This window comes from Oratosquilla oratoria, chromosome 19, assembly GCF_046742065.1.
Source record: "Oratosquilla oratoria isolate Oo_2021 chromosome 19, ASM4674206v1, whole genome shotgun sequence".
Classification (NCBI taxonomy): Eukaryota; Metazoa; Arthropoda; class Malacostraca; order Stomatopoda; family Squillidae; genus Oratosquilla; species Oratosquilla oratoria.
The window spans coordinates 26589940-26601879 of NC_134795.1; the positions used below are offsets into that span (position 1 = coordinate 26589940).

The 11940-nt window shown below is 41.3% G+C and overlaps 1 protein-coding gene across 1 annotated transcript in view; it reads right to left on the reverse strand.

Annotated features, from left to right (window-relative positions):
• The window catches only part of LOC143035820 (V-type proton ATPase subunit e 2-like), a 14545-nt gene extending 8050 nt beyond the window's left edge, over positions 1 to 6495 (reverse strand). The window contains exon 1 of the mRNA XM_076202832.1: positions 6346 to 6495. Within this exon, the coding sequence (XP_076058947.1) occupies positions 6346 to 6443 (98 nt within the window). The 5' untranslated portion in view covers positions 6444 to 6495. The remainder of the gene's footprint in view (positions 1 to 6345) is intronic.
• Between the last annotated feature and the right edge of the window lie 5445 nt (positions 6496 to 11940).

Here is an 11940-nt window from a genome sequence, read left to right on the forward strand (position 1 = left end):
AGAGAGAGAGAGAGAGAGAGAGAGAGAGAGAGAGAGAGTGGAGTGGGAGGGAGAGAGAGAGAGAGAGAGAGAGGGGGGGGGAGAGGGAGAGAGAGAGAGAGAGAGAGAGAGAGAGAGAGAGAGAGAGAGAGAGGGGGGGAGGAGAGAGAGGAGGGAGAGAGAGAGAGAGGGAGGGAGAGGAGGAGAGAGAAGAGAGAGAGAGAGAGAGAGCGAGAGAGAGAGAGGAGAGTGAGAGGAGAGAGAGAGAGAGAGAGGAGGGGAAGAGAGAGAGAGAGAGAGAGAGGAGGGAGAGAGAGAGAGAGAGAGAGAGAGAGGAGGGAGAGAGAGAGAGAGAGAGGAGGGAGGAAGAGAGAGGAGAGGGGGAGGGGGGAGGAGGAAGAAAGAAAGGAAAGGGAGGGGGAGGAGGAGGAAGAAAGAAAGGAAAGGGAGGGGGAGGTAGTGAGAGTGAGAGAGGAGAAAGAGGGAGTGGAATGGGAGAGAGTGGAGTGAGGGAGAGAGGGAATGGAGTGAGGAAGAGAGAGAGTATAGTGGGGGAGAGGGAGTGTGGTGGGAGAGAGGGGGCATAGTGGGGGAGAGGGAGTATAGTGGAGTGGGAGATGGAGATAGCAGAGTGGGGGAGAGGGACAGGAGGAAGGAGGGAGTGGGGAGGTTGGGGAGAGACTTCAAAATGGATTGTTGCCACATCTTATGGTGCCTTGATGGCCCTTCATTGCTAAGGAAGGGATGCTACACGAGATGACACCCACCAAAAAGATGCTGTTTTGAGCCAGGAGGCTCATGATTCATAGTGGATTTTGTGTATCTATGGGTAGCCCAAGTGGAGGGTAGACAGCACTTCCTGGGCATGTTGTGAGTCAGACAATTATATAGACTATAAAGTGATAGTGGTATAAGTGTGAATATGATGTAAGGCAGTGAGGACAGTGAAAGATTGAGGCATATCCCACTTCACAGAGTGACAGCAGTCTGTGTACTGTATATACTAATGGCAGGGGAATGATTAAATAGGTGGGAGTGATTCTTGTTGGATGATATTGATTGGTATTTGGCCTTTTAACTGTGGCGGTGAAAAAATTGAATTTGTGGTCTTTGGTCTACTGTTTTACATAAAATATTTCTTTCTTTTGAGAAGGTGATTAGTGTAAGCAAGGTGGGTTCCAAAGCAGATTAGAGATAAAAGTCATACAGGCTGGTGCTAATTCTGATAGGAATTGATTTTGTTATATTATCCATTACTATACTGAAAAGAAAGATGCTGAATATGTAGAGAGGATACGATTGTTCTTGCATGTACTCAAAAGGTTAGAAAGGTTAAGAACTGGTATAAGAATTAATCAATTGTTTACCTTGAGTTTTACATACATACATATACCAAGGCTTCTTCCCCCTTACTAGGGAGGTAGCCAAAAAGGAAAAGGCACAAAATCACTCCCACCCATTCCATCCCTGAAAACACTCCACACCCCCTCCCATCTTAGCACCTCCTAGATGACGGGTCATCCCTGCACCCTGTCCACTGCCCTGGGTCAGAAGCAGTGTCACAAGACACAGCACATCCACAGCAAGGCCGCTTCATTAAATCGGTGACCCCCCCTCTCTGTCCCCCTATATAAAGGAGAGGACGGGGAGAAATCCCTTCAGGCTGCGTCAAAATTTTGCTCACACACACTACCTCACCCCCCATCCATTCCACCTCATGCATCACAACATCTTCCATATACAACCATTCTCCATTCACCCCTGTCTTCTGTCCTCTCCCGTCCTTCCTCAACAGACATTCCCCTCTTCCCCAAAGCCCCCTTCACCCCATCCATCCACCTCATCCTAGGATGTCCCCTCATGTTCACTCCCTCCACATCTGCCTTCCATACCTCCTTTACTAGTCTTTCTTCACTCATTCTTTCCATGTGTCCAAACCATCCTAATACTCTTTCATCAACCCTATCTCCCAACTCCCTTTCCACCCCTGTTCTCCTCCTCACCTCCTCATTTCTTGCTCTATCTAGCCTAGTAACCCCCATCATACTTCTCAGACACTTCATCTCAAACACATTCAAGCTCCTTCTCTCTTCCTCTCTTATGTTCCATGTTTCTGCCCCATACAGTGCTGTTGGCACAATCACTCCTTCATACAGTCTCCTCTTAGCATCCATTCCCAAATTTCTATTCCTCGTTACACTTTTTAATCCACCAAGGCATTTACTCGCTTCTCTCAATCTACATTCTACCTCCACCTTTTCCTGCCACATTTGCACCCAAGTATCTAAAACTATCCACTTCCTCCAGTTGCTCTCCCTTAATGCTCACTTCCAGATTACTGCCACTTTCACCCCTTGTACATCTCATCACCTTACTTTTACCCACATTTATCTTCAGCTTTCTTCTATCACATACTCTCCCAAACTCTGTCACCAACTTCTTCAATCCCTCCTCCGATCCTGCCACAAGCGCAGTGTCGTCCGCAAACAACAGCTGGCTCACCTCCCACTTTTCTCCATTTTCTTTAACCATCTCCAATCCCTGACCCACTACCCTTGCATTTACCTCTCGCACTACCTCATCCACGTATAAGTTGAACAGCCAGGGTGACATAACACATCCTTGACGAAGTCCCACCTTTACCTCAAACCACTCACTCTCTCCATTTCTAATCCTGACACAAGCTCTACTACTCTCATAAAAACTCTTGACAGCTCCCAGAAGCTTTCCTCCTATTCCGTATATCCGCATAACCTCCCACAGTGCCTTTCTGTCTACCCTGTCGTAAGCCTTTTCCAGATCCATAAAGGCCCAAAAAACATCCTTCCCCTTTCCTATAGCTTTCTCACATATCTGTCTTACCACAAAGATCTGATCTACACAACCTCTACCTGTCCTAAATCCACACTGTTCCTCACCAAGTACTCCTTCTGTTCCTCTCCTAATCCTCTCAATCAAGATCCTCCCATAAGCCTTCACAACTACATTTAACAAGCCAATCCCTCTGAAACTACTACATTCACACTTGTCCCCCTTTCCCTTATAGAGTGGAACTATACAAGCACTCCTCCAGCAAACATTAAATAACCTCACCAACCAGTCCACCATCACTGTACCTCCTTTTTTAAGACATTCTGCATGGCATCCATCCAGACCAGGTGCCTTACCTGCTTTCATCATCTTAACTGCTGCCTTCACTTCATCCTTCCTTATTTCTCCTCCATTTTCCTCACTCATCACTCATTTTCTTAGCATTTCCCACTGCAGCTATCTTTCCCTCCCTATCCTCCTTCACATTTAGTAACTCCCTAAAATATTCTGCCCATCTTCCCCTTACTGCCTTCTCCTCCATTATCATCTCTCCATCTGCACCTTTTACCTTTTCTTCTCTACTTGATTCGCCTCCTCTTCCTCTCTTAATTTCTTTCCAAAACATCTTTTTATTACTTTCAAAATTTTCTGTCATACTCTTATCCCATTTTACATCTGCTCTCCTCTTTGCCTCCTTTACCTTTTTCTTTACTTCTCTTTTCTTTGTACGTCTCATATGACTCCCTTGTCCTATTTTGTAACCAATCTGTGTAAGCTCGCTTCTTCTCTTCTACAACCTTCTTCATTTCCTCATCCCACCATTCACTACCCTTCCTTCTATTTCCTCTTGTCCTTCTTATTCCACACACCATCTTTGCACACTTTTTGACTCCCTCCTTGAACCATCCCCATTCCTCCTCCACACCTACCTCTACTCTATCCTTCACTCCCTCCCACTCCTCCTTCAGCTTCTTCTTGTACTCCTCCTTTTCCTCTTCATTTAAAGAGTTCACTCTAAGCACCTCCCTACCTTTTGTCCCTTTCCTCTTTCTCCATCTGTCCTCCACTCTCAACTCATCTTCCACCAGTAAATCCCACAGCCCCACAGTGACTGGCATCCTTGGAACTTCCCAAAGATCTCTCTGGGAAGAAATTTTGGCCTGATATTTGTGTTAGTGTGGGACTGTTTCTATGTCCCTAGCTCAAAGTTGTAGGGAGAGAAGAATAGTTGCTGGTTATCAGCTTTCCATGTGTGAAAGAGCATAAGAAATACAGCTTTAGTTGATGTAGATATATTGAGCCTAGTCCTTCTAGAGATAATGGGGTTGATGGACTTTGAAAAAGATCAGCTTTGCTTTCCATTTTGCATGACCACCACATGCAGGAGGAGTGTACAACGAAGTCACCATTTCCAGGCCATGTCACATTTCTTTTAAAATTACTGCTTACTAGGAAATGTGATATGTACAGTTGCCTCCATTTCTACTAGTATATTTGTAGTGCTAAAACCTGCTCAGAAATCTGGAGGAATACATGGCAATGGTGATCCAATTGCCACCATTATTTCTAAGGTTCTTGAGGAAACAATTTCTGAAGGCTATTGGATAGTGTTTTTTTTTTTAGATAGTTATGTCTTTACCTGGTTTTAGGAAAGGGAGAATAACAGCTCTCCACGTGGCTGAGAAGGTCCCTTTTACCCATATTCAATTGAAAAGATTTGGTATAAACAATGTTTCATCTGGATGTGGGTGCTGTATCATTTCTTATCTAGAAAAGAAAGGGGGAAAATTCTGGTGTCATGCCTAAGCCATTTTGCCTCAACATCAAACATTATAAGAACCACATTTCCACACAGAGGTGTGGCATTTACCCCTTTTGATTCTTGGCACCTCGTATGTTGTCTGGGCCTGGAATTGTTCAGGTGGAAAAATAGAAAGGAAGAAGTTTCAAGTTTCTGTAAATAGCTACTGTCTTCAGAGGAGTAAGTTGTGAATTGTGATGGTAATAATGATTCAATATACAGATGCTCCTCTACTTACGTTCATTCGTTTTACGTTTGAACTAACGGTAAAAAAAAATCGTAACAAAAATTTTTTTGAGTGAAGTTTTTATGTTTACCGCGCTCTCCGTAGTTCAAACGATACTTGCGCACGACGCTGCGTCCATTGTTTACATTGCGCAGACGACAAAGTGAAAATGCCTTGCCTCCTCCTCCTCCACCATCTCAATTTATGTTGCTTGAATTTAATCTATTTGAAATTAATGTTATTATTTTACAATGTTATGTGTTTAATTAATGATTTAGGGGTGTTTTATAAGATACAGTAATACAATTTACCGATGTATAGTACAGTAACAACTTATGTTCATTTTCAACTTACGTTCGGCCGTTCGGAACGTAACTAAAACGTAAGTTGAGGAGAGTCTGTATGAACTTATATTTAGTAATTCGGTACCTCAAATTCTAAAGATCATCCAGGTCGTCATTATCATGGGTGCTGATGGCCTGATTATTATTTACCTCAGGCAATAAACAGACGATGGCAGAACCCTGTGTTCTCTCAAAAAGTCCAAGGAAACCCTATAGCCTCTGTAACAGTGCTTATTAACGTCACCTGGAGTTAGAGAACACCCAATCCACAACGTGAATGCCATCATATTTAATTTTTTAATGCTACATAGTGTAGATGTGCACAACTAAAATAATACTGATAATTCCTGCATTACACTCCAAGGTCCTTGGATGTAAGAAGTTTAGACTACCTAGTTTTTCCTCCGTTCTTTCATCCTACACAGAATGGGGCCAGTGTCACTACCCTTCAAAAGCACTGGCAAAGATAAAGAAATTGAACCTCACTTTTGACCTTCCTCATGAATATTCACCAACCAAAGAACCTTCTGAACCCCTGCCAACTACGTATATTGCATGCTGTACTCACTGAACTTTGGCTTCAAATGCAGAGATCCCTGAGGTAATCTAGAGGTCTAATTTCCCAAATTATCAAAAGAAAATTACAGGGGTACCTGAGAGTTACAAGGATCATGAAATCCAAATCTACCAACCCCCACAAAAAAGGGAAAGTTAGCAGTTAGGTGGAATGAGAAATGGGGGAGGGGCATTCATCAACACCAAACCTCCATCAGTGAAGTTATCTATTCTTCAGTCATGCAAGTGTGGGCATAAAAGAATCAACACCGGTATGAGAATTAGTTAGGATACCAGCCCTAGTCTAAGGTTTTTCATATTGAAAGCTGTATATCAGGGGATTAATGAACATCAATAACAGATAATTTGATGAAATCATAGAAAAATATAGGAGTTCCATACTTTATCTACATTTAATCAAAGTTCTATTAAAAATCAATACTTAATGGAAACTGTACTAGTTAATAAGAGAACACCTGTAATGACGATCTATACCTTTCTCAACTTGAAACTTTAGCCATACTATGATGATACATCATACTACTGATCCCTGGGACCTCTACAAAAACTAATCATTTAGTACTAAACTGCATGAATAAACACAGAGAAAAAATATGCCACACACTCACCCTTTGTTTGGTCCTTTAGCAATAACAAATGGTAACACACCACCAATCACTGCAAAAAATATAGTCACTACTGCAACTGGAACCGCGGCTGCTCCCATCTTGAACTTTTATCAGCTGACCACTACTGAGTAACAAAACCACCTGTTACTTACAATAGCTATCGTACTTATTTATATATTTTTGAATAGTTCCCTTAATTCATAATAACATTGAGTAAGATAATATTCCCTGTACGTACAAATCTATCTATATTACTCCTGTGACTATTTCTATGTATTATATGAAAATAATGTTAACAAAATATTTTTCTTCTTACGTCTGACAACTACGAAAGTCATATGACAGTAACATCTTATGACATAAACAAATGCTAAATAATTTGTCATATTCTGCTAAGTTCAAAACGTCGAAATATAAGATTATTGACTATCTCAATATAATTTGTGTTATAATCCGGTTAAAATTAAATTTAAAAGATAACTTACCTATCATATGATTCAGCGTCTTGACTATCCAATCCACATAAACTATTTTGATTCTTGATTCTTGGGCTTTTGATGCCGCCCTCCATCCAGCATATTTGTATCCTTCACAGACGTGTCTCGTTAGCTTTTTTATGTCTTGTCATGATTCATTGTCTTCTATTACATTTTATATTCACAGTTTACAAAATTCGGTTCTAGATCGTAGCATCTCTGAAACAGAAATATTTTTAATATATTTTTTCATTGTTCATTTTCTGAAGCGTCATTGTAAGTCAACTGGAACGCAATAAATGTGTTAGGACACTATTTTCAAATATTCTATTTGCTATAATTTTATTGGATCAAGGTTCAAACGTTTAACGTCAATCTGGTGCATTAGTAACTTGTATTCGAACTACATCTGTCTTACTTACCTTTTCCGGAGCTTATTGATTGAATGAGGAGATATAATGTCGTATATGATGACAAGTAAAGATATAAAAAAAGATAATATATCATGGCGTAGACACTGAAGTGATGAAACAAGAACATACCAGGATGCAAGGAAGAAAAAAATCATATTGAAAATAAAACGTGAATATCGTAATATTCACGTGTCATTTCAAATATAATTTTTCTTCTTCATGTTCATGATAATGTCCTCAATTTTCTCATAAAAAGTGTAAGAGTGTCAATACAACATCATAACCAGGATAGAGTAGACTGGATCCATATCAGAAATTTTTAAGTTTGACTGGAAATAGGAGGCGAAATAAACTGCCGGGTGGGTTTTTTGATGATGTATTGACAAACGTTCTTAGACTTTTTTGATAAGAAAACTGAGGATATATTTATGAATATTAAAGTGGATGCTTCTCAAGAACCCATATGTGATATGTCATACCCGAAATAAAGTTATCGTGTTTTCAGTGTTGACACAGTCACGGTTGAATTTATTGTTCATAGAGTGAAATTGACGCACTGACAATGGTATTGTTAAAATAGAAAATTTTGGTAATTACTTGGAAAGCTTGACAGCTAGTTAACAGTATTGGAAGTAATGTTTTCCTAGAAATAAAAAAAACTGCGGTTGTTAAACCCATAGCAAAGTGGTAAACTAGATTCAGTGTTTTGAGTTCTTTTCGACCACTGTCAAAATTTACGTACCCATGAAAAATAATTGAAAATTTGATTCTAGACTGATTGATTATCTAGGTTCTACCAGACAATCAGTGTGCCTAGAAACGACTATAACGAACCTACCCTCTGTTCAGTTATGAGTAACCCCATTGCGCTGATGGATGAAGGGAAGCGTGGTGTTCTAATTCTGCAGGGTTTGAGTCCTGCTTTTGATGCAGTAGAACACGTTTTACTACTCCAGTATTGCAGAAACATTGGCATAGAAGCTCTTGATTAAGAGCAAGCTTGAAAATTTCTGTGTTCAAACATGAAAAAACATTTTCCACTAAGAAACTTTTACGAAGGGATGTCCCACAAGGGAATGTGTTGGACCCGATTTAATTATGTGTATATACTGTAGGACATTTGTTTATACTGTACATTTGTTCATAAAGTCTCGGGTTGACTTCAAATTGTATGCAGGTGACACAGTTTTATCTTTCATTGAATGATATTAGAACCACCGAAGCTAAGCTAGGCATACATACATACATACATATACCAAAGGCTTTTTCCCCCTACACGGGGGGTAGCTAAAAAGAAAAAGGCATACAAACCACTCTCACCCATTCCATTTCCTATACATTCCACTCCCCTCCACCCTCTTCCCTCCCTCCCATCTTGGCACCTCCTGGATGATGGGTCATCCCTGCACCCTGTCCAATGCCCTGGGTCAGAAACAGTGTCGCAAGACACAGCACATCCACAGCAAGGTCGCTTCATAAATTCGGCGACCCCGCCCCCTCTCCGTCCCCTCATGTAGAAAATGAGAAGACGGAGAGAAATCCCTTCGGGCTGCGTCAAATTTTTCTCATACATACTTCCCCATCCCCCACCCACTCCCCCTCATGCATCACAGCATCATCTATACACAACCCCTCTCCATTTACCCCTATCTTCTGTCCTCTCCCGTCCTTCCTCTACAGACATTCCTCTCTTTTGTAATGCCCCTTTCACCCCATCCATCCATCTCATCCTAGGACGCCCCCCTCATATTCACTCCTTCCACCTCTGCCTTCCACACTTCTTTTACTAATCTTTCTTCACTCATTCTTTCCATGTGTCCAAACCATCCTAATACTCTTTCATCAACCCTATCTCCCAACCCCCTTTCCATCCCTGTTCTCCTCCTCACCTCCTTTCTCACTCTATCCAGCCTAGTAACCCCTATCATACTTCTCAGACATTTCATCTCAAACACATTCAAACTCCTTCTCTCTTCCTCTGTCATGTTCCATGTTTCTGCCCCGTACAATGCTGTTGGCACAATCACTCCTTCATACAACCTCCTCTTAGCATCCATTCCCAGATGTCTATTTCTCATTACACTTTTCAATCCACAAAGGCATATACTCGCTTCTCTCAATCTACATTCTACCTCCACCCCCACTCCTCCCTTTCCTGCCACATTCGCACCCAAGTATCTAAAACTATCCCATCCACTTCCTCCAGTATTTCACCCTTAATTCTCACTTCCAGCCTGCTGTCACTCTCTCCCCTTGTACATCTCATCACCTTACTTTTAGCCACATTCATATTCAGCTTCCTTCTTTCGCACACCTTCTCAAGCTCTGTCACTAACTTCCTCAATCCCTCCTCTGATCCTGCTACAAGCGCAGTGTCGCCGGCAAACAACAACTGGCTCACCTCCCACTTTTCTCCATTTTATTTAATCATCTCCAACCCCTGACCTACTACCCTTGCATTCACCTCTCGCGCTACCCCATCCATGTAAAGATTGAACAGCCAGGGCGACATAACACATCCCTGACGAAGTCCCACCTTTACCTCAAACCATTCACTCTCTCCATTTCTAATCCTAACACAAGCTCTACTACTCTCGTAAAAACTCTTAACTGCTCTTAACAGCTTTCCTCCTATCCCATATATCTGCAGTACCTCCCACAGTGCCTTCCTGTCTACCCTGTCGTAAGCTTTTTCCAGATCCATAAAAGCCCCAAAAACACCCTTACCTTTTCCTATAGTTTTCTCACATATCTGTCTTACCACAAAAATCTGATCTACACAACCCCTATCTCTCCTAAACCCACACTGTTCCTCACCAATTACTCCCTCTGTTCCTCTCGTAATCCTCTCAATCAAGACCCTCCCATAAGCCTTCCCAGCTACACCCAACAAGCTGATCCCTCTGAAACTACTACACTCACACTTGTCCCCCTTTCCTTTGTAAAGCGGAACTATACAGGCACTCCTCCAGTCCTCCGGCACTCTACCCTCTCTTAAACAAACTTTAAATAACTTCACCAGCCAGTCCACCATAACTGTACTTCCTTTCTTCAGACATTCTGCATGGCATCCATCTAGACCAGGTGCCTTACCTGCTCTCATCATCTTAACAACTGCCTCCACTTCATCCTTCCCTGTTTCTCCTCCATTTTCCTCACTCACCACTCTCATTTTCTTAGCGCTTCCCACCGCAACTACCTTTCCCTCCCTATCCCCCTTCACATTTAGCAACTCCCTAAAATACTCTGCCCACCCTCTTCTCACTGCCTTCTCTTCCATTATCATCCCTCCATCTGCACCTTTTACCTTTTCTTCTCTACTTGATTCACCTCCTCTTTCTCTTTTAATTTCCTTCCAAAACATCTTTTTATTACTTTCAAAATTTTCTATCAAGTCAGTAAAGATGTTCCCACTGGCAAGATACCTGAGTAGAGAGAAAAAGACGTACACAAATAAATAAGTAAATAAATAAATGATGCAGTGCATTATATAGGCTTCCCCTAACATTTACTTTTTATTTGTTTCGGGTGAACTGATAATAAATAGGTAAAAAATGTCAAGGATATGTACATCAAATCGGTCAAGAAGAGGAAAGGGAAGAGTGGCTCAGCAGCAAAGATTGTGAAGAATTACATCTTCCATGAACAGGTTTCTTAAAGGTAAATATGGACATGAGGGAAACAGGATCAAAATTTGAAGTCGATTCTGAAAAATCTCCTGGAGGACTGGATGAAGAAAAGGGAGGCAGAGATGTTCTGGAGAAAGCCAGTGAGGCTGGTGAAGTTAGTGCAACAAAAATGTCTGGTAAGACTGGTCTAAAGAAAAAGAAACTTGACATTGAGACAGAAATCCTGGAACATGTAGCAGCAGGAGAAAACCGCCATCTGTTCTTTTAGGGTTTCTTCCCTCTCTCGAATTTACTGATTATGAGATTTTGCAGTTCCTGTCTGGTGTTATTGTTCTGATCCAGAACATTAAAAAGACCCGTTCACCTCAAGCTTATGATTTACCACAGAATCAAACCTAAATTCCGCCACACTGGGCCCCCTACACTGTACACTTATCTGCCACTGTGTTGTGATTATAATAAAGTATAATTCCTAAATATCATATAATGTATTCACTTAAGTGAGTAACTGTGCCAAGTTATCCATTGCTTTCTTGAAATCGTTTGTACTACATTTTCAAAAGGAGACATTACACATCTCACTGTGTTGTGATTATAATGCAGTATAATTCCTAAATACCAAAGAAAAAGGATGTTAGAGATATTTGTGTTCATCCTATTGCTGCAAACGATAATAATGATAATAACGAAAGTGATGGTGAAGGTAGAAGGAATGGTTGTGGTATTGTGAAAAAGTGAGGTCTTGATTCTATTGATGATGATTCACTGTAGATATATTCAAGCATTTTGAAAATTGAATTTATTATCTGGCTTATATGGTATATCATAAATTCATGCCTTACCTTAAGGTAACAACAAGGCGTTCAGCAGGCTTCATAGAGTCCCTCATTTTAGAGTCCTGGCGAAAGAGGTGGTCATGCAGCTTATGAAGCAAAGCTTGTATCAGAGAGAGAGAGAGAGATCTTAGGGTATGGCTTCCGTCGTTCACCAGACGATAGGGATATAAGTTCAGAAGGATATTTATTGTCTGTTTACGTATGTACTTGAACTTGATCGAATTGCTTCGAGAACGGCCGG